The sequence below is a fragment of the Uloborus diversus genome, unplaced genomic scaffold (genome assembly GCF_026930045.1).
Source record: "Uloborus diversus isolate 005 unplaced genomic scaffold, Udiv.v.3.1 scaffold_11, whole genome shotgun sequence".
Lineage (NCBI taxonomy): Eukaryota > Metazoa > Arthropoda > Arachnida > Araneae > Uloboridae > Uloborus > Uloborus diversus.
In genome coordinates, this window is record NW_026557765.1 from 2,791,205 (window position 1) to 2,815,806 (window position 24,602).

Consider the following 24,602-nt stretch of genomic DNA (forward strand, 5'->3'; position numbering starts at 1 on the left):
TGGCTTGAAATGCAATATTTTTTGAAAAGTTTAATTTACATTCATCATGATCTTGATGTCTACTCAAATATTTCATGGTATAATGCAGATTAGTAGAAATTTTTTTTTTTTTTTTTTTTTTTTTATCTAGGAAGGGGAGATCCGTAATTAAATATTGTTCATCTTACATTGCAATTCGAAGGATTTTGAAATACCTGAAGTTTTTACTCTTACGGAACAAGTAGTCAAATTTATAACCCAAAATAATGTTGAAAAATGCCCAAAAGCCAAATTTCAGCATTTGCTAAATGCTCCTCAGGGAATGGGGAAAATGAGCTTAGTCAAGCGAACCCTTTTCTAAAGACAGTGTCTCTGGAATCTGGATAATATCACTATATTTAATTCTGAAGTCAGTGGTGACCATCGAAGAGGGGGGGGGGGGGCTCATTGTGCAGGACTACACTGTTTGAATTTTTGAAAGGTGTTTTAAATTGTTATTTCTCCTTTTTTTTGGGGGGGGGGACGCTAAGTAGTTTTTGAGTGGGTGCGTCATTGCTCTTTGGAAAGGGGGCTGGCACCGCGTTGAATCGTGCCCTTTTTATGATAACAGTGCCCCTTTCATAGACCAGCACCCTGCCCTTTTTTCCTCTAGAGTGAACACTAGTCTAGAATTCGTTTTGAAGTCTATAAATTAAAAAAAAAATCCTGGGATGGGCTTTTTAATCTCAACTCCCCTTAACATCACCAAAAACCGTCTAAAACATCCTTTTTAAGGCTACAATTTCAAATAATTTCCGGGGGAGCGCTCCAAACCTCTTTCCCCTACCATTACCAAAGATAACTAGAATGCATCTTTAAGATTGTAAATTACTCGTAGAAAAATTTCTTTGTGTAGGCCCTCGGATCTCCCCTCTGCGTATCATCACCAAAGTTCGTATTAAATTGCGTTCTTAGCTCTACAATTGCCAAAAAAAAAAACAACCTCCGCACCTCCCTCTCCTTAACATTATTGGAGATAATGTTTGCGTTTTAAGGTTTCAATTTCAAAAAATGGGGGGGGGGGTCGCACCCGAGCCCTTAATATTACGAAAGACAGTTAAAAAGCATTTCTAAGATTACAAATCAGAAAATTTTCCTTTGATGGGCCCTCAAATCTCTCCTCCCTCTAACATCATCAAAGATCGTCTAAAATTGCATTCTTAGAGCTACAGTTTCGAAAAATATGCAGGGGAACGCCACCGAATCTCTCTTCTCCCCTAACATTACCAGACCAGAGCTCGTCTAAAATGCGTTTTTAAGACTACAGATTCGAAAATTTCTCCGGGGGACAAACCCCCGGGTCCCCTTTACTTCGGAGTTAATATTATACTTACGGTTGCTTCATATCGGCTTCCTCTTAAAACAGAAGTCCTATACAGTCGCCTCAGAAACTACTAATACTGATTTCAGGAATACCACTTTGACTTTGAGGCGACGATATATACACACGTTTGTTAAGAAAAGAGGAAAATTATTGGGAAGGTTATACAGCCTTTATGTTCAACTTGTGTCGCCTAGTGAAAATTCCTAAAAAATGCTCTGGTTAAAAGGTGGGTTATATTGATATTTGTAAAATTCTAAAATTTCCAAAGCATCATATTTTTCCAAATGGCCCCCTCCGAAAATTCTGTCTGGATCCGCCCCTGAGATCAAGGAAAGAGCACCAAAGGCAACGCGAGAATCGAACCTATGATCACCGGCATTTGAGGCGAAGCTTTTGCACTACGGAGGACCCGTCAAAAAGAAAAATTGAATACATACAGGGCCGGATTTAGGGGAGGGCAGGCGGGGCAACTGCCCCGGGGCCTCCACAACAAAGGGGCCCTCACAATAAATTTTTTACAAAATATTCTAACTTTCACGGATCGAAAATATCGGATACATACATATGTATCAAAATATTCGGATATATATCAAAGTATCGGATATTTTCAAAAATACGATGTTCTTTTCGAGCACTGATTAGTGGCCTCCACTCCTTTGTTGCCCCGGGGACTCCACATTTCCAAATCCGGCCCTGAATACATAGGTCGTGTTCGATTAGAGATAGTGGTTAACTCAGACTCTTGCTGTAGCGAAAAGCGTTCTAAAGAGTTACAGCTTTATAACAGATCGTATGTAAAGATTCTATGGACACACCCGACGCTAAAAGAAAAATATGTTAACGGGCGAAAACTTGAGTTTTGAAATCAATCTGCCTGTTACAGGGTTCGTACTTCCTTAAAAAACCCTTAAGAAACCCTTAATTTCATCAAGCAAAATTAAATTCCCTAAAAAACCCTTAAAAAGTCCTTAATTTTCTGAAAATTTCCTTAATATTTTAACCACTGTATCAAGTTTGGTCCCCTTTTTCTTATTTTTTTCGTTTTTACCCCTTCAAATCTTTATAATCCGCGATATGTGCCGAAAACGTATGTTTTGGAGACATGCCGACCACGTTAAACACGTGCTTCGCCGAAAATTGCTTGCCTTGTTTGAGATTGCAATCTTTTTGCATCCTGCAAATATTTCAATCTTTTTAAATGTTGGAAGGTTTTTTTACAATATGCTACTTTATATCTGTTTATTTTTTTCATTATTTCAATAATATTTTTATTTCTTAAATTTATTTTAGAAAAAATGCAAAAGACTATCGAAAAAATATGGTCCAACTCCCAGTCTCTGATTGTATTTAAACTTGTCATGGTTACTATTTTTATGTATTTGAAAAAGCTTTCAATATATTTATGGTGAATCTCTAAAGGTTTTGGTTAGGCTTTACAGCCTGTAAAATTTTTTGGAATTTAAAGATTAAATAAAGCAACTTCAGTTTTTTTTTTTTTTTAAATCGTGAAATAATATGAAGTTTTTTAAACCAAACTATGAGTTCCATTGCAAGGAAAAAGGATAATCAATTATATATATATATATATATATATATATATATATATATATATATATATATATATATATATATATATATATATATATATATATATATATATATATATATATATATATTTATTTTCAAATGTTTTTTTGTAAAAGAAATGTTAAACCCCCTCTCCCAATATATATATATATATATATATATATATATATATATATATATATATATATATATATATATATATATATATATATATATATATATATATATATATATATAAAATATTTATATTATTGAGTGATACAGCCAAGATTGAACTCTGGCTCCATCAACCGCTTTATTCAAGGACTCAGGAGTTAGAAATTGCTTTCTCTCTTTCAAAATTTAAATTTATATAGAAATAAACAAACTTGCGAGAAATAGTATGATATAGCAAATTTGTTCGAAATAGGATTTTAGTAACAATAACAGATCAAAAGCAATAATAACAAAACACTAGTTTAAATATCTTGAAGAAAAAAGATTTTAGTTATTTTCCTTCAATTTGCCTCTCATTCTAATCATGTATGCTAAATGATAATGCTTTAATATGCAACTAATTTTCTACAGCTATCCCCATTTTCCTAATCTTTTTTTATGACTGAAATTTGAGAATTAAATGTTATTTTTTAAGAACAATATGTGCTATCTATTTAATTACTACCCAATCATTTCAAGCCTAATTAATAAGGAAAAACTTTCGTATTATGTTTGAAACTGGTTAATTCGCCATTTTTTGTTGAATTTTGGAATGTCATGGACTCAAAGGGCACTCATGATCTCATCTCATTTCTGCTTGATTTTAAGAACTCTTTTTTTCTTGGGGGGGGGGGGTTCTCCATTTTCCTCTTGGATCACTATGATGTGAAATTTTAAAATTTTATTCACTGATAATGGGACATCCCAGTTGATTGGGCCTCTCCCTGCTTTTTGGAAACTGATGCACTTGTGCATGTGTATATATATAATATGTGTATCATATACTTTGCCCCCCCCCCCCCGGAAAACTTTAAAATGGTATACGCAAAGCTATCTAGTTATTTTCCCGATAAGTCCTTTTTTTTGAGAGAGAGTCCTTAAAAAGTCCTTAATTTTTACTTTTAAAAATGAGTATGAACCCTGTGTTAACCAGTAATGCTATTCGAACACGACCATTCGTGATATCTCGGATTCGTTTCGGTGCATCTCAACACTGCTCGTTACAAGACGTAACGTAATTTGAAATCTGTTTATTCGCTTGATTGTCTTTCATTAAAGGCAGTTGTAACAATGTGTTAATGAATTGAAACATTATTATAAAGCATTTGAACATTCAAAATATTCACTTTATGATCAAAAGTGAAAAACTTCCTGGAGTAAGTTTAATTATAAAATATACAGTTAACTGAAAAGATTAAAATTGTTGCGATTTTGAAAGTAAGTATTCAGTTATTTTTTCCTGTGTACGTCAAATATTATACTTGCAATGTTCTTGATTCTTTTTTTTTCTCGAACACGTTGGTTGGTTTTTTACAATACAACAACTACTTTACAGAATTCTTGACTGATATATGAGAACGCATAATTACTGTTACCCTAACACGTTTTAGAAGTATGTTGAATCAGATATGTACTGGAAAGCAAGAAAAGGTGCTCACTAATTTGATACTATTGTGTCTATTTGTTTATTTTTAGATTTATAAATTAATATACTTCTATTGTGAAGACCAGTGGCGCAGCGAAAGGTGGATTTTGGGGGTGAGACCCCCCCCCCCCCCAATGCATTGGTTTAACACAAATGCAAACATGAAAACAGTAGTTTGTGCACATGAAAGGGCTGTTTTGATCAAAAAATCCGCTTCAGAAGATATTTTTGATCAAAAAAAAAAAAAACCTTCAAAAGGTGTTTTTGATCAAAATAAACCTTTCAGAAAGTATTGTTGATCATAATTCCCTCCAGAAGGTATTTCTGGCTGTGCTAGTGGTGCCGACATTTAAGAAGTTGCATAGTATTTTTTTTTTTTTTTTTTTTTTTTTTTCTGAGAGAGAGATGTATTCTTGGTTTCCACTAAGATTCTATATTTGAATATCATACAGCATAAAAGCTTTAGATATGCATTACATACACAACTTTTTGGTTTTTGCCTTTGTTTTCTTTCATTTTTCATTACTAATGATCAGGATACAAGATTAAACCTCTAAAATGTGCTCAGCAGTGAAATTTCATAGATAGGACTGGTCCAATAGACCATTGACTTAGTTTTCTAAACTTCTACTTCACAGTGCTCCAGAGCTTTTGCTTTTTAATTTTCGTAACAAATAAAAGTCCTTAATTGGATACCAAATCAAAAGCATTTACAGACTACTCTAAAAAATTTTTGAATTATCATATCTAGTTAACCAAATGTAATTTTATCAACAGTAAAGAGTTTGCTTCTGAATAAAGCATATTTGCTTTCAACTAAAACAATCTTCTAAATATGTTTCAGGAGCAGCAGGATCTTCAATCAATGAGCAGGATCAGACATCAAAAATACCTTTTCAATGTCTGCCCCCAACCTTTAGGATACGATCTCTGGATCTATTAATAATATCCGATATAAGCAGGGACTGATTTACGGCGGGGCACCAAAGGAAAGGGGGTACCAAATTTCTGTCTTTTTTTTTTTTTTTTTTACCAAAAAGACAAAAAAAAAAAAAACTCCAAAACAATTTTATAATGGGGTCATTCCACGTCAAATCAACCACAAAAATGGGATTTTAACACCCACCGTCTCGGATTTTGATAAAACTTGGTACCAGGGTTGGCAAAAACCCGGGTTTTTTTAAAAAAGCCCATGGACCCAGGGTTTTTTGGGTTTTTTTAAATAAAACCCAAAAAAACCCAACTAAAGATGGGTTTTTTAAAAGAAATGTGGGTTTTTTTGTCTTTTTTTAGTTAAAATGTGGGGGTACTTGTAGCATAATGTAGCGTAAGTATATGGACAAAGTGCAAAAATTGTCTTCAGGGGAAAAAAGCTGGAAAACTAGTTAAAATTCAGCATTTTCTGAAGAAAAGTATGAAAGACAAAAAAACTTAAGTATGGTGAAGTTTCAGGTTTTTGAATTTTCATTATTACCAACAGTTAAGGCAAAATTACTTCTCAAGTGATAAAATCTATTGTTCGTTTTTAATTACTATGTTTTTTTTTTTTTGCATTTTACTTCATTGTATTTCATTTTGTTATGCAAAACTACTGTAGAACCTCAAGTAGTTTAAATCCCTTTTTACTGAATTCCAGCTTAATCAAGACATCTCTTTGAATTCTATGCTGCCTGTTTTTCAATTTCTGTGTACAGAGTTAGAAATATTCAACTTTTTCGTAAGATAATGAAAATACTTTACCTGTTCTGTTTTCTGTCTACCGTTTGAAAAATCTGTTTATTTCTAAAAAAATATGACCTTGTGTTTATTCGAGATTTGTGATGTGTTGGTTAGCAGAAAATAATTCACATGAAAGCCTTTTAGCTGGATTCGTTTCCTCTGTACACATATTGAAAAAATCAGACGTGACAGGACTTGGTCGAGATAATTTGAGTTATTTATTGACCAGTTAATGAAAAAAGTTAAATACATTTATTTAAAACTAGCCGCCTGCGGCGACCAGCTGGTCCGCCTTTTTACGCCATTCGCCTTTTTGCGCCAGAGTTGCCGCCTTCGGTGGCTGCTTAGACAATTTAGCGACGGTATTAATCAATGTTTTTCTCTTTTTTCTCAATATTATCATTCGCCTTTTTACACCGATGTTGTAACATTGTTTAAACAATTTTCATGGCGGTATCAATCAATCTTTATCTATGTATATCGTTAGTAGTTTGAATAAAATATTTTCTAGATCTATCTCCAGTTCCGACGTTTGGAATATTTTTTAAGGAGGGGGAAACACAAAAGACGTACTCTTCATGCAAATTTTGTCGAAAAATAACAAAAAGCACTTCCACTTTTATGTGAAAGCATTGTTTTTTCAAAGTCATGGTGTGTGTGTGTGGGGGGGGGGGGGCACTGACACCCCGTTGAAATTCCTTAAATGACGGGCATGCCTCTTTCTTGCTGTCCATCTGCTATATCGAACTCTATATTTGTCTATCTATCAATCTATACGATCTGCGCATATCTACCTCCTGACAGTACAATCTTTTTTTATTTATATAAGTATTAATTCGAAAACAAAAACATTTTTTGTCCACTCAACCTCTATCTATCTCTGTATCTACCTAACCGCCAATTCGTAACAGAAACGAAGATCATGCAAAAAATCGCGGGCTTTATTTATTTAATCAAAATAGCCCTCAAAAATAAAGGCTCTATGTTTCCTGTAGTGTTCAAAAAGTAGCGCTTGCAAAAAAAAAAAAAGGTGAAGAGAAGGCAAACAATTTCAGTTGGATCACGTGATGAGGTAAACTCGGAACTCAGCCGGCAAGCGAACAGCGCGCGTTGTGTTCTGCCATTAAAAAAATTGTAAAAAAAAAACTATTGCGTATTTTTCAAAACTTTTTTCTTCTGAAGGGGGCGGAATGTTTTTACTATTACCAACTAAAATTTTAGAATTGAGGGTTCAATACTTGTCGCAGGGTTTCGAAAAAAACTAAACCCAGAAAAAATGTAAAAGGTTTTTTCAAAAATCTATAAAAAATACAAAAATTACACTATCTTCAAAATTTTTTCATTCATCATATTTAAAATTAAATTTCCTGTACAATAGTACAAAAAATATCCGTCTGGTGCGATTGGTTCAGGATCTATGAGGTCAAAAGTACTAAAAAGTGCTAAAAATAACATAAAACATTAAATAACTTTTTTTCTAATTAAAATATCAAAAATCGAAGCCCGAGGTGCACATTTTCAGCAAAAACTGCACCTGTGTACCAAATTTCATCTTTCTAGGCCTTACCGTTTTCCCAGGATGCGCGCCACAAACACACACACACACACAAACATCTTGTTTTATTATATGTATAGATCTTCGAAGTATTTTTTAAATGCCGTTAAGAGTTAAGAAATACTATTCAAGTTCAAAATTAATTTTTTATGTTCATTGTCTGCGGTGAAGAACAAATAAGAAAGAAGTTTAAATTGTGAAAGTATTTAAATTAATTATTTTTTTAAAAAAAATTCTCAGAAAATTAAAAAAACCCAAAAGTGGGCAAAATAATGGGTTTTTTTAAATGGGTTTTTTCAAAAAAAACCCATTGGGTCCAACCCGATTGGGTCCAATTCGGCCAACCCTGCTTGGTACACTTCATCCCTTTATGGTTACAAGCAACCCCCTATTTTTTTTTCTTTCAATATCAATTCATTTTGATTTTATAGCCTTTTGAAATCTGGCGATTTTGCATTTTTTATCATTTTTGAAACACTCAAACTGAGAAGATGTTGTTTACTAAAAAAATTGTTTCTTGGTAACTAATGCTATAATCTTTTTGAAAATTTTAGCACACAATTTAAAGCCTTTGAACATGTTGATACAAAATATCTTAATAGTTTTAGTTTACATAAGAAATTTTTAAAAAATTAGGAAAGTGAAAATTTTAAATTTTTTTTGTCAAAAAAAGGTGCTGACATAATTCTGAATTCCAACAAGAGGGTCAGCTTTAAAAATCATAATTTTTTTATAAAAATGATCATGAATATGTATTCTAACTTATCCAATGAAAAACATTAGGGGACTTTGAGGGATTCTGCCCCCCCTCCCCCCCATTCTGAAAAAAAAAGCAGGAAACATCATACAGACAATCTCTTCCATATTCTTAAAAACAGAATTGTCAGCAATTACGATAAAAATTCAAATATACAGTGTGTTGAACATTGAACTCAAATGTAAAAAAAAAATCTTAGCTTCTTTTTCATTTGAAATAACTTAAAATATGGGGTAGTTCCACCTCAAATTTACCGTAAAAATGGGATTTTAACATGTGCCATCTCAAATTTTGATGAAACTTGGTATACTTCCTTATTTTGTGGTAAAAAGCAACCCCTTAGTTTTTTTTCTTTCAATCTCAATGTATTTTGATATTATAGACTTATCAAATTTTTTGATTTTGCATTTTTTGTCATTTTTAAGACATTCAAACTGAACTGTTGTTTAATGGAAAAAAATTGTTTCTCAGCAACTAATAAATTTACCTTTTTGGAAATTTTCATAAAAAAATGCTAAGATTTTGCATATTTTTATTAAAAATATTGTAATAATCTTGGTTTATGCTAAGAATTTTTTAAAAATTGAAAAAAGAGAAACTTTGATTTTTTTTTTGGTGAAAAAAGCCATTGTCAAATTTTTAACATCAGCGCCAGTTTTAAAAATCATGTTTAACAATGAAAAATGATCATGAGTATGTGTCCTAACTTCCCCTATGAAAAAAGTTATGGGTCTTTTAGGGATTCTGCCCCCTCCCCCCTTCAGAAAAAAATGAAAGCATCATAGAGAAAAGCTCTTCTATGTCTTTGAAAACAGAGTTCCCAAAAATTACTTTAAAAAAAATTAAATATAAAGTGTGTTTAATATTGAAGTCAGACATATAAATTTAATATTCAAGCTTTTTTTAAATTTGAAATAGTTGAAAATTGTTTAAAATATAGACATTCTGAAAATAAGATATCATGAAATTTAAAAGTTACAGACAACAATATCTGCATACAGATTACTGCATTTTAGTTAAGACAACAGAAAACAAAAATTAAGTCTTAACACCAATTCATAATCATGCAGTTTCTAGCACTTTCAGGATCCCCCCCTCCCACCGCCACCCTTATGTTTGAGAAAAATTGCTATAGTGGAATTGTTTTTTATTTTAGTGTTACTGCTGTACAGCAACAAATTCATCCTTTTCATTTCTTGAAATTACAGTTAACACCCCTTAAAAGTTAATAGCCTGATTGCTTAGTAATAATATGTTCTAAATAAAGTAAATTACCTCCCCCCCTCCCTTCATAACAAATGAGGAAATAAATTGCATCTCTCATATTCAATGGATTTTTATATATTTTTTAATGAGAATAAGAAACCAAATTAGTATTTGCAAGGGAAAAAAAACAATATTTGTCCAGATCCCCCCCTCCTCCCCCAACATAACTAACTTGCATTTTTTCCTCAACTGCTTTTGGGGGGCGTACACTAGTGCAATGCAATTTAGTGCAATAAATAGAATAGAGAAAAGAAATCGGTATAAAATGTGCTAATTCAAACTACAACAGAACCTCCATAACTCGACAAACAAAGGAAACATGAAAATATTTCGACTTAAGTGGATGTCAACTTACTGGGGTTCGAAAATTTTATTTCCTACAGAGTTTCTGTGTGCGTCACTTACTTACTGATGCTTAATATTCACATTATGAAAACTACTTTTAGTAAAGGAATTTTCTATTCTTTTCGTTTTCTTTCTTTGAAAACTATATAGTAAAATCAATAATATATTTGAATATATTGTGAAGAACAAATACATAATTGTTGAAAAGAGATAAAAGTTCTTGTTAGTCATGTCTGTTAAAGATAAAAAGTCCTGCTCACACTTGTTTAGAATACAGGTATAATGGTTCTTTCTCTACAGTTTTGTATATTTTATCCTATCCTTTTAGAATTGTACTAACAGCACAGAGTGGTTGCTTACTCCCCTGGATAAAAGATAGAATTCTCTAAAAGAGATTTCCTAAAACTCTGAGAAAAAGTTAATATGAAAGAATGTTGGTAGCTAAAATTGAAATAAAATAGCAATTGGGTGCAGACTGATAGGGGGTTCTCGCAAATGTGTGTCAAGTTAGATAGATTTTCAGCCATTGAATTTGGTACTGGGCCAACCCTAAGAAAAATAAATGTCCAGTTACAGGGATTATCAGTGTGTCCAGTTACTGAAGTTTCACTGTATTTAAACAGGAATATTTAGAGTAGAATGTTTATAAATCATTTGTATAAAATAAAAAGTGGCTTTAAACAACATACTGCCCTTCAGGGGCGAATACAGAAAAATCTTTTGGAGAAGGCACGGGAAATTGAACTTTTCTGGGGTAATCTGTTTGATAAGCGGAAAACAAATCCATGTTTCAGTTTGATATTAGATTAATGAAACAAGTTAAAATCTCTGCGAACTAGAAGTGTCTAGCTTCGAATTTGTCTTTTAGTCCGTTCTTTGCCCAGTTGGTTAGAGAAATCATTACTGGACAGATATCAAATTTTTACTTGTATTTGGCCTAGATCTGATTACATACAACACAACAATTAGAACGACATACGTTTTTTCTAATCTTCTTAGTAGGAAAACAGACATAAGGTAGAAGGAATTCAAGAACTATGAGCTGGTATTTATAGGATTTGTAATACTTTGCATTAATTACCTAGTTATAAATTAGAATTAGATGATTTTTTTTTAAAATTTCTATGTTGTCTTAATGCATACTAAACAATAATTTTTAGTATGCATAAATTGTTGCAGGAAAATTTCGAATTTCCCGATAACCTGTTTTTATTGTCTATTATTAATTTATTTAATTAACTACTTTCAATTCAAAAAAATCTTGAACATTAAAATGTTTAAATTTGGGTTCAAACACCAATGTATGTCATTATTCAAATTTTCTTTGATGCTATTAGTAATTAGCTAAGTTTGTAAGATTGTTATCGATTTTTTTTCTTTTATCAAAATAAGGGGGCAGAATCCCTCAAAGTCCCCTAAAGATTTTCATTTTATATGTTAGCACACATGTTAGTGATCATTTAAAAAAATATATAAATTATTTTAATTTAGACCCTCATGCCAAAAAATTAAAATTTTGAAAATCATTTTTTTATTGAAATTTTTTTAAAATTTTCAGTTTGTTAATTTTTTTTTATTGCTGAATATAAATTTAGATTTGTGATATATTTTTTTCTAAAATGCTTGAAGTCTTAATGTATAATGTGAAAATTTTCAAAAACTTTTTATCTTTAGTTGTTGAGAAATAATTTTTTTTGCAAACAGCTGCAGTTCATTCTGAGAGAACTGTGAATGACAACTAACGCAAAATCTCAAAACTTTGAAGGGTCATAAAATAAAAACTATTCTTAATAGAGAAGAAATACTTTAGGAGGTTGCTTAGGACTATGAACCATAGAAGTATACAAAGTTTCATTGAAATCTGAGATGGTGGGTGTTGGGGTGTGGTTGAACTGACATGGAATGACCCAATGGACAATGAAGAAGTCATATTAGACTCTAAGCAAAGTTTCAAGGTTTCCTGTTTTTATGTAATCTTATAATTTGATTACAAAACTAAAATTCAGAATGTCATACTATGATCTCATATTAAAGAAATTTTCTTGCTGGTTTGAATGCGACAAACAAAATATTCGAGAAAGTGCAAAAGATCTTTAACCCGGGAGAAAGCGCGCCCGAGCTCCTAACTTGTAGTTAAATCTAGTTTTAAAGTAATATTTCAAGTTAGAATGTTTATTAATCAAAAATTAAAGATATTCTACTTTTTATAATTCAGTAAATCTCTTGAATACATTAAAGAATATACAAACATGATGCAAATTTAACTTCCAAACCTGGCTTCATTTACAGCTCTATTTTTATTCTTCTTTATCCATGCAGAATTTACAGAGGCTCAGTGTGTGTTCTTTGCACAAAAACTGACCTTGTTGTCCAAACCCGTAACGTTCTCGAAACTTTAAAAGTTTTTCTTCAATCGTGACATATTCCCCTACGCAGTAGGAATCTCGACAAAGTTTGATAAATATTTCAAAAATGCTTCTGATTGCCGCAAGTTTATCTTCTTTTCGTCGTTCTTCCCTTGTATTGATGTCATCAAACCTCAAACATCTCAGAATAAGTAAAAATTGCAGGTACGACATTGTGGCAGGAAACATTTCTATGCCTGTTCCATCTGTAGCCCATAGGTCACGAACGTTCAGGTCAGAGGTCGAAATTAGCATCAGCTACTTAGGTGCCATTGGCAACCAATATTTTTTTCTTAGGTGCCGTTATGCTTTACTTGGTTGCAATTTGCAAATGCGTTCAATAACATGCTGAAATTTATACTAAACTATAATATGCATGAAAACAAGCTGATATATATGTACAATGCATTAAAATAATGCATTTTGGAATCACCTGCTAAGTTTATACAAGTACCATAATTACTATTAACTTAATTTAGTGACATAAAACCAAAAAAAAAAAAAAAACAAATTCTAGATTTTAAAAGTATTAAAAATATTGACAAGATCCAAATGGATTGCAATCTCGAACACGATACGCAATTTTCCACTAAGTACAAGTTTAGTGTTGGAATGATTTCGAAAATAAATTTATTCATTAAAAAGAAAAACAAACGCAGAAAATAAGTTAATCTGAAGTGGCATGCGACTAATTGTCAAAAAATATTAATATATTTACAAGATGCAAAAGGATTGAAAGGTCAAAAGCGAGAATACACTTCCCGCAAAGCACGTGCTCATTGTCCGCATGTTTTGAAAAAAATAATATATTATAAATTAAAATAAAAAAGAAAATAAGGTAACCTAAAGGTAGCATATGTAAAAATAACTTCTAGATTTTAAAAGTATTAAAACATTGACAAGATGCAAAAGGATTGCAATCTCGAACACGATACGCAATTTTCCACTAAGTAAAAACAGTTTAGTGTTGGAATGATTTTGAAAATTTTTTATTCATTTAAAAGAAAATCAAACGCAGAAAATAAGTTAATCTGAGTGTCATGCGACTAATTGTCAAAATATTAATATATTTACTTACAAGATGCAAAAGGATTGAAAGGTCCAAAACGAGAATAAATTTCTCACAAAGCACGTGCTCATTGTCCGCATGTTTTGAAAAAAATAAGATATTATAAATTAAAATAAAAAAGAAAATAAGCTAACCTAAAGGTAGCATATGTAAAAATAACTTCTAGATTTTAAAAGTATTAAAACATTGACAAGATGCAAAAGGATTGCAATCTCGAACACGATACGCAATTTTCCTCAAAGTAAAAGTTTAGTGTTGGAATGATTTCGAAAATAAATTTATTCATCAAAAAGAAAAACAAACGCAGAAAACAAGTTAATCTGAAGTGGCATGTGTCCAATTGCCAAATAATATTAATATATTTACAAGATTCAAAAGGATTGAAAGGTCAAAAGCGAAAATAAACTTCCGGCAAAGCACGTGTTCATTGTCCGCATGTATTGAAAAAATAATATGTTATAAATTAAAATAAAAAAGAAAAAAAGCTAACCTAATCGTAGCATATGTAAAAATAACTTCTATATTTTAAAAGTATTATAATATCGGCAAGATGTAAAAGGATTGCAATATCAAACACCGGAACTATTATTCCGAGAAGAACGTGTTCAGTATTGAAAATTGCATTTATGATGTGTTTTGAAAAACAATTAAGCGCAATTTAATAAATATCTTTAAAAATAATAATAAAAACGAATGAACCGCCTGCACTAATCAACAAGAAAACTACTTATTGTTTCGAATCTTGCAGTAGGACAACCATCGATGAATCCAGTATCTTCTTTTTTTCCAAAATCTTTACAGACTTTACATACCATCAGGTCTTCACCCTTTCTTTCCAACCACGGAAACTGCTTTTGCCACTTGATGAAAGTTGCAGCGTTGACACTTTTCCGTGTACATTTATAAGTCGTATCTACTTCGTCATTATTTGTTTCTATTTCGACTTCATCGGCAATCCTTGGCCGTTTATTTCCGCTAGTATTTAGTGGCGTAAAATATGACTTTAAGTTACGTTTACTCATATTTTCAACAAATAAAAAATGATGGTAGCGATGATTAAAAAAAAAAAGAAAGAAAAAAAGATGAGCGAAATCCTGTGGGAAAAAAAGGAATCCTCGTGCTCGCCGTGCGTTCGTGTTACGACGGGGGGTCGAACTTGAAACATGAAAAAGATCAGACTATCTGCTCAAACAACCCTGAGATGAGTCCGGTTTTGGAGGGGTGGGGCGATCGGGGGTAAACAACACTAAGGGAACAAAGGGGAGAAAAGATTACTCCAGAAAGAGGAGGAATGGAGGGGTGTGCTTGCAATGACACTGGCTTCTACAGTTCGCGGGCGAAGGTGGGGGGGGGGGGGATTGTTCAAGCTTTTCCGACTGAAAGCGATACTTCCAGGAAATTTTCCGCGATCGCAACGCACGCAGATGTTTTTGGAGACAAATCTTCGGAAAGTGAAAGCTTAGTAGGGGGGAAAGCTAGGCGTCACAGTGACGACTACGTTTCAAATCGCGGTCGTCAAAATGAAATTTACAGTTGCAAAATACGACTAACGACCGCTAATTTCGAGCACTGGTTCAGGTGAGACGATTTGTGTAACCCACACAAATATAGAAATCCAAAGACCGCTCAAATTTCAATTTCATCAGTTTCTTTAGCTTCTCTAGCTCTTGAATAATCAGACGATATTTTTTTAGCATAAATGTTGGTGCTCATTATAATTTCATTAATAATTTCTTCACCTATAAAAATATCCCAAGTCTCATTCGGTGTTGATTACATTCTTTGCAGCCAGTCTGGGTCCTGGGAGATGCGAAATGATGTGTGCACGTGTTCAAACATTTGCTTTAAATTTTTCATTCGCCCATAATGTACACTTATCTTTTCCAATAAAGTCGCCTTCCTAGTGTAGAACTAGTTCTTGTACATGAGAATCTTCATCAAATTCTGATTCTGAATTGTGTTCACTTATATTTTCATGATCAGAACAAATTTCATCATCTGAAAAATTATCTTCTTCGCTCTCAACTTCCTTCAAAAGTGTTCTTAGCCTCTCCATTTCTATTTCTTACAGAGTCACAATGGAGAAGCTAAAAATGAGCGTCCACTCACAAAAAGTAGCAACGATAAAGTGCAGCTATCTGACTCACGCGCGCGGTGTCCAGACAGACCCCTAGCGTAAAAAATCCCTTTGTTAAAGAAGAAATAATGCCCTTAAGAATTTTTGCCACCGTCTATGAGTAGAGGGGTGTATAAAAGTTGACTACTAAAAAGAATGACCTTTCGAGGCCAGTAGAAAAAAAACTCCATTTTCAAATTGCATGGGGTCCATACGGATTCGCGCACGTTTTCTCTTGTTAAAAATCTTACCCCTGTGATTTGGAGGAATCTTTTCCTGATGAATTTATTCATATTAGTTCAATCATCGGAAAAGAAAGTTCAGTCACCGCAAAGTTTAAAAAAATCCATAAACTTGGTAAATGGATATTTTTGCCAACGTAGATACAGCCCTGAAATTGTTTTTGAATTTGCCAATCTCCCAATTGTGTAGTGGAGACAGGGCTGGCAAGTTTCTGCCGGGGCGGTTAAAACCACTGGTAGAAACCGGTTAAAACCGGCATGGCAAAAACCACTTTCTGCCACATTTTCGGCAGAAACTGGCAAAAACTCTCAAAATGACAAAAAAAAAAACTATTGACAGACAGTAGAAAATGCATGGAAAAAATAATTGTTAACCAAAGCAGTTTAACTTATATTATCATCACAATTCAGAATCAAATGTTACATTGTTTGGACCCTGCAGTTTCTTCTTGGAAAAGGTGGTTCCAAAAATTTAAATAGTTTCTCAATTTAATATGCACGAATGAGAAACTTAAGAATATTCTTGCAACAGAAGAGCTAGTAGGCAATGCATCAAGGAACAAGCAATATTCATGAAACTTTCAAATTGTTTATTTTTTTAAACTTGTTCTTCATGTAGTAACTAGGGTAGTGGTAAAAATTCGATTGGAAAAATGAGTTTCGAGAAGTGGGGCCAATTTGTTTTGCAAAGCTGTGATATTAATTACAAAATCTAGATTAATATTGGGAAGTAAAATTTGACTTTCTTCTTGAAGCACATGATAATTTCAATCACAAGCAACTTAGATGAAGCTTATTTGCGAGCAAATTACAAACAGTAATGTCAGTTTAATTCTGTATGTCACTCCTCTATCCTAAGAACCCATATGATTTGCATCCTTTGTTAGATTAATCCAAATATTACAAGAATCAGCATTTGAAAAGTTCCCTTTCTGAACTAAATCAAGGGCACTAGCGTAACATTTTATTTTTTACAATGATGGAATGAAGTTTAATTTTTTAGTTTAAACAAATATCATTTAGTAATTACTTTAGTTTTTTAAAACAATTTTAAGTTTTTGCCAGTTTCTGCCGGTTTTAACCGGTTATAACCAGTTTCTGCCACTGGCATGGCAAAAACTAGTTTCTGCCGGCAGAAAGCCAACCCTGAGTGGAGAACGATCATTTTCGCTATTGAAGAGAACTAAGTGCCCTTTGCGTACTTTTTTTTTCTGATAGTAAATTTCCTTCATTAGCTCTGTTATTAATAGAAGGAAGTTTGACTGCAAAACTTGGTTATAAGGACATTATAGATGACTTTACTACAAGAAAACATAGGAGAAAACAAAGGAACGCAGAAAGCACATTATGATTCACCTTAACCATTTGTATCATTGTTTCTCCATCTGCGACAATAAAAAATTTTCTCACATGAAAATCAGGAATTTTTTTTTAGATTTATATTAAATGATTTCTTTGCAAAACATCTTAATTGTTAACTTTTTTCGTATGAAATCGATATTTTAAAGTTTTCTTTCTATCAAAATAATATCCAAAAATTACCTTCATATTTTTGTGTGTGTGTGCGTGGGTGGGGGGGGGGGGGAACCATATTTGTTAGTGCCCCAGAGCACCCATGTGTGTAGATCAGTCCCTGGATATAAGTTCAATAAGGTTCAATTCTTTTAAACAAGCATTCATTTAAAGTAGGCTTACCTCTGGGATGCTGAAACATCAAAAATCACCCCGAACTTTTGTGGTCTTACTAACAGACAATTGTGATTGATAGAGATAGTGATATTAATTCTCTAATTCCAAATCTGGTACACACTCAGTAAAATATATTTTCCCATTCTTCAAACACATGTCGTTAATCTTCAAGAAAATTATTGCATATTGACTTATTGCTCATTATTTTGTATCTTTTCCAGGCTAAATTCTTAACTGATAAGTTGGGGGAAAATCATACTTCCAATGAAGCTTTACTTTGTACCTTTTGTTTGGAAGAATTTGCAATTAATCTTCTAATTCAGTCAATTATTCTTATCCATGCTTTCTTATTAACATTGCTATAGGGCAATTCCATGGTGTCGGATGTAAAAAATGAAGAAAAATTTCTCAGTTTTAATTCCATTTACCAAATATAAAGTGTTCCAAAATTATCAAATTTATTTACAAGATACTTACTACATCCCACTGAATAAAAAAGACGTAAACACACAAATAGTAAAATTGATGGTTCACTTAAAAATTATTAAAAGTCTGTGAATTAGCTTACATTTCAATTTTTAAAACAGCATAGTTCTACAGTATACTTATGATTTAAGCATATTTCACAGTTTTCAAATGATATTATAAAGAATAAAATTATTTTAAAAATATTTTTAGCTTGGTGTCGGACGTAAATTGTTCATATTGGACGTAAACTATTGCTCTTAAATGTAAATACACAACAATGATTACAGTTATAAATATGTAAATTATAGGTTACATATACTGAAACAAAATTTACCAAGTAAATTCAGAAGTAGTGTTGATTGGGGGAAGTGGGATACTGGGGTAAGTGAGTCACCCCCAAAAACTGAAATATCCATGTGGTTTTTATACTTTTTACATTGATCATGTCATGTGGAATTTTTTTTCTAAGTCAGAGAACTTAGTCAAAAAAAAAAATCTGAAAAATATTTTTTGGCGAGTTTAAGCAGCATTTTTCAAAAAAGTGTTTCCCAGTTAACTTTTTTTTTAATGATCATTAAACATTCAAGTACAGTTTAACTTAAAGTGCACACTGTAATCAGAATTTTTGAGTAAAATATTATTAAAAGCTGTTTTAAGAGGAGGGGCCAGGGCCGATCCTAGCAGGTGTGCAGAGTGTGCACCGCACAAGGGCGGCCGAAGCAAGGGGCGGCCGCAGGCTGCATCATGTAGTTCTTATAATAAAGAAAAATTCCTCAAGAATTTCTCACAAGATCACTTATAATAAGTCGAATAAATCTGCTAAATTTTAAATGTTCAATTATCAAATTAAGTGTCGATTTCCCGACAGCATATAGCATAGTTTAAGAAAAATAGAATGTTTGGGACCAATGTGTTAGTTCATTGTCCATTAATATTTACTCTTTGCACACATGCTTCATTTGGTTGCAAAATTTGTGACAGAACCGGTAATCAGGCATGGATACAGGGGAGGGAAAATGAGGAAAATGGTCCCCTCCTGAAGCATGAAAGGGTGCCTTCTAAAAGGAGCACCGAGGGCGGTCACTAATGTTTACCTTCCAAGCGTTTATAGACCTAAACAATGAAGACATTTTTTATTTATATATAAAAAAAAGCTATACTGATTAGATACTCTCATCATAAGCATTTCAAACAACAAAATCTGTGTTCAATAATCGTGGATGCGTGGGAAGAAAGTAAAAAATTGCCACTCATTTGAGAGTCAAACATATATATGAATGACAAACTAAAATTTTGTAATTTTCCCCCTTTACGGCAATTTTTTCTAATTAAAATCCCGAATGAACTGTCCGGTTTCAGATCAGGTAGGAGGACAGGGCTCTTGCCCCGGGTAGTAAGTTTAAACGAAGATCCAAAATGATGCCATGACCTCCTTGACGAGACTAAAGAAAGTTTAAAATTGCGTTTCTAAGACTATAATTTCGGAACATTTCACTGGTTGAACCACCGACCTTAAGCACCCAATTAAGTCTCTGATTTACCCCTTCCACCTTAACTTAATCAAACATAGCCTAAAAATGTTGGCTCCGAAATCTAAAATGTGTTTTTAGAGGATAGCCTTTTCTAATTTCATCAAAAATTGCTTAATGACATTTTTCGGATTTCTTTTTCGAAATTTTTGCGATGGACTTTTTGCTATTACTAGCAAAGACAGTCTCAGTTAGCGTCTTTAGAGAAGCCTCTAATCCCACCCCCTCTCACTTAATTTATTGAAAAACAAACTAAAATTGCGTTTTTCAGACATTAGTTTCAAGAACTTTCGGGGAAAGACCCCGGATCCCGCTTTTCTCCAAACTATTTTTTCCGAACTAATTTCCAAACTAATTTTCTCCACTTATACCTCCAAATTTCGTTTTTAGACGGTTCCGTGGAGCCACAGAACCCTTCCTGCCTAAACTAGCCTGAAATTGACTTCAGTTTCTAAAAACAGTTCGTGAGGGCACACTGAACCCCCGCCCGCTCTTAGTCCCATCGTTATCAAACAATGACTAAAATACGTTTTTGGGACTTCAATTTCTAAAAAAATTCCGGAGGAGAACTGCTTGGCTTATTTAACTTTTCGCCGCGCTAGTACATACCCATCAATCGTCGAGGTAAGGTGGGCAAAAGGGTGTATAGTAAAACCTGTAAAGTTGACCACCCTTGTAAGTTGACCACCTGTCTAAGTTGACCGCTATTTTCAGGCACAGAATTAGATCTGATCATATAATTCAACCTCTGTAAGTTGATCACCTGCTAAAGTTGACCACTAAAGTAGTGCACCGCAAGTGGTCAACTTACACAGGTTTCACTGTAGTTGTATTTTTCAGGTATTAATATCGAAAAATATCCGTAAGATCCGCCGATGCTTCCCAGTATCGTTAACGTCACCAAAAATAGTATGAAATTGCGCTTTTAGAAACATCCGTTTATGGTCTCAAAACCCTTCCTTCTAAAAAAAAGCCTATAATGTATTTTAGTTCTGAAAAATATTTCGGTTCGGAATATTTTCACGTTTCCCCTATCGTTTTCAAACATAGCCAAAAATGGGTTTTTGAAGCAATAGTGCCGAGAAATTACCGGAGGAAAGCCGCCAGATCCCCTACCATCACCAAAACAGCATAAATTTGCGTTTTGAACTTCAATTTCGAAAACCTTAGATGATTGAATCTCCCTCCCTCTAGCAACGTCAACAAAGGTAACCCAAAATTGCGTGCTTAAAACTTCAGTTTTGGAAAATTTTCGGAAAGAGCGTCGATTCTTCCAACGCTACGGTCACAAAAAAAGGCTTCCGACTGATTTCAATTTGGAAAGAATTTTAGGAAGAACATCAACATTACTATCTCCTGAAGTCTCGAAAAAGTTCCTAAAATTGCGATATTTGACGTCAATTTCGAAAATTTCTCCATGCTCCTTGAGTATACCGGACTCTTTTGTCCTTGCAACCGAACACAACCAAAGATTAACTAAAACTATTTTTCATACGCAAATTTCGATAATTTTCTCGGAGTAATCCCCCCTTCCCTGATCCCCCCCCCCCCCCCGTCTTTCCTCTGATGTCACCGAAGACAGACTATAAAATGCGTTTTTAAGATTAGTAAATTTTGGTATCTATTAATTTCTTCAAAGATATAAATTGTACCTAATGAGTTTCTTATTATAAAACATTTCTTCCTTTTTATAAGTTCATCATTCTTCCGTTCTTTTTTTTTAAATTAGAACTTGGTATAGAAATTTGAAGAAAGATTTATATGGATGTTAAAGATGAGTCAAAACATGCAAATTACTCTTGAGGGGCGGCACATTAGGTCTTTGCACAAGGGCGGCCGACACCCTAGGATCGGCCCTGGGAGGGGCCCCACTTACCGCATAAATTTTCACTATAAGAGGTCCCCACACTATGGGGTAAGTGGTTCCCAACCATAACAGTGAGGATTTAAAAATCAAAAGCAACTCTGATGAAATATTTGTATTAGTGAAATACAAGACAACTATGATGACTTAATAGTAGGAATTGATAGTTCAGCTACAAAAGCTGGTGATTAGTTATTTGTGAAACTTATTTGAAAGAAAACCATCAGGATTTATTGGGGTTAAATGTTGATAATGGTTCTTCCTTAGCCAACTTTACATAGACGCAGTCATTTAGTGTGTGTGTGTTTCCAATTTCTTTTTCCACTTATAGTTTTTGCAAATTTGTCAAAATTGATCTTAATTAGAGACGTACCGAGTAGCACTTTGGTCGAGTACCGAGTACTCGGCCTTTCACTACTCGGCCAAATTACCAAGTACCAATTATGTTTTAAGAAGAACCACCGACAACCATGTGATGAATTTTGAACTTATTGGAATAGTAGTATAGACCTCCTTGTCCATATAATAGTTTTTAAAACTAAATTCCTGCTGAAATTTAATTACGCATTATATATACATGTTTGTGTCAAAAATTAAAAAAAAAATATTTTTAAAATTAAAAATAAATAAACAAAAGGTATCATTAATCAAGTTGAAATTAAAACAAATTAATACCAATCAGTTATAGTTCTAGTCTGCCAAACATAAATAATTTTTAAAAGCAGATAAAACAAATGTGCAGGAACACTGCAGACACGTGTTTCTGACCCCCCGTTACAAGGAACGTCTTTTTCAGTGCATAACATGTGAGCTAAAGAACGTAAAGACATTCAACAAAAAAATCCGACTTTTATCGGATGCCTTTAAATCTACGAGCTCCCATTTTGTGCATTGAAAAAGGAATTCCTTGTAACGCCAAAACACGTGTCTGCAGTGTTCCTGCATTGTGCTTTTAACGTTGTTTTATTTCCTTTTATTTTTTAAGCAAAGGTATTTTTACATTTTTTATAACTAATTTTTGTTTGTAGCAAAAATCCATTTTTAATATAAAAATTCCATATTTTCTATACTTACCTTTTTTGCGTAATTTTTAATAAATAAGTTTTATTAACTTTCGGGACATTAAAATAAAGATTTATTCCACTGAAGCATTACAAACTTCATTATTCTCAAAATTTAAATTTGACTTATAAATTTTAATCGTAAATGATTGCAGAATATAATGCTTGCTCTTTTTTATATAAATTTTAGTATCTGTCTTGGACAATATTCAATTTTTTGCAACTAATCGGTATTGGCCGAGTATCTGATCAGAATTTGGCCGAGTACCGAGTAGTTACCGAGTACTCGGTACGTCTCTAATCTTAATCAACTGTATTACGTTCATTCAACACACCTTTTCTCAAAAGGGGTCCTCTTACCCCTATCAACACTAAATGTATATACAATAAATTCACTATGTTTCTTTAATGCATGTTTCACTTTAACTTTGAAATTAAAGGCAAAAAAAGGAGAAGCACAGTTGAAAACATATGTTGTTTAAAGGAATGTAACAGTGTCGGACGTAAAGAAAATTTACGTCCGACACCTAGATTTTAGTAAAAAATATTCACTTGTTACAAAATGAAAATAGGTGACATCAAAGAAATTGAAATTCTTACTTTGTACCCAAAAATACATGTATGTAGCTTTAAAATTATTGGCTCAGCATAATTAACTGCGCATTTTGGTGTCGTACCTAAAACACTTAATGTGCCCCAGAGGAATTCTTTTACAAATCAAAATGAATTATATTTTCATGCATTTTTGCAACATCACCAGCAACACATTGTATCTTTAAATGGTTATTCATCTCAATTCATAATATTAATATGTATTTTTCGAAAAAAAACAGAATTTCTTCGAGAGTCATCAAATATGGTTTGAAAATACTCAAGATGTTGACCTTAGTTTAACCTCCTGTAACTTATTTTTAACTGAAGTGATCAAATTTTAGACAGACATTTCAAAATATGCAACTCTTTACCTTTAAAATGACACCTCATTTGTTTAGAAATTTTAATTGATCATCTGGAATTGGATTGAAAATTTGATCATCTGGTTGACCTTATCATGGAATTGCCCTATAGTGGGATCTTATTCCTATACTTTCATGCTCCTATAATTCATTCAAAGGAATATTTTTACCATGCATCCATAACGTTTTAAAGACGCCTTCTTCCTCCAAAAAATTTGTTATCTTTTGCCATTTGCTCTGTAATAGGCCAATTTGCTTACTGGTGCATTGGTGTAACAACTTGCTTCTGTTCATTACAGATTTTTCAAGATATGGCCTCAAAAAATCAAGTTCCTCTGATAAAGCCAGCTCAAAGGAACAGGCCATCTGACAAAGAGAATCGAGCAAATAGTTATAGTAGACCTACTAAAAGTTCTGAAATGAAAACTAAACCATTACGTGTAAGTTGAACTTTGTTTATTATAAGGTTATTTTCTCATTATGTGTTGTCGTTTCAGTTCTGGATGAATTTTTAAAAAATCAAATGTATTTCACAAGCTTAGCATGGGACCCTAATTTTGAAATCCAGAAAACCCAGACCTTTTTTTCCTTAAATTTCAAGAGAAAAAAGTTTTTAACTTTCACACTTTTTGTCTACATTTGGCTATTACTTTTCAAAAACACAGTACTTGGAGAAGTTTCTTCGCTGCAAGGTGCAATGCGCAAATAGGCATTTTGCTGTAATCGTGCAGCAATCTTTTAGCATTTGCTTTTGGCTAAAGATAATTGTTTTTGTTTTCACATTGATATGTTACAATACAAAGCATATTGTTCCATGCTTTTAAGTAGCTTATGTGGACAGGATAATTGTCAATAATTTATTCAAAGTAAAAATAATGCATTAACAAGTCTAAAATCAATTCAACTAAACAAATAAATAAACTGAAACATTGCCCAACAGGCACCCAGATCTATACATTATGAGCCCCCTGCAACAAAATCTGTAAGGTCTCCCCACAAAGGCCAGCGATG

At 32.8% G+C, this 24,602-nt stretch overlaps 1 protein-coding gene across 2 annotated transcripts in view; it reads left to right on the plus strand.

The window, feature by feature from the left end:
- Positions 1 to 4,176: 4,176 nt before the first annotated feature.
- The window catches only part of LOC129232191 (aurora kinase C-like), a 48,252-nt gene continuing 27,826 nt past the window's right edge, over positions 4,177 to 24,602 (plus strand). For both annotated transcript variants that reach the window (XM_054866430.1, XM_054866431.1), the window contains exons 1-2: positions 4,177 to 4,342; positions 23,891 to 24,031. In XM_054866430.1, the coding sequence (XP_054722405.1) occupies positions 23,903 to 24,031 (129 nt within the window). In that variant the 5' untranslated portion in view covers positions 4,177 to 4,342; positions 23,891 to 23,902. The remainder of the gene's footprint in view (positions 4,343 to 23,890; positions 24,032 to 24,602) is intronic.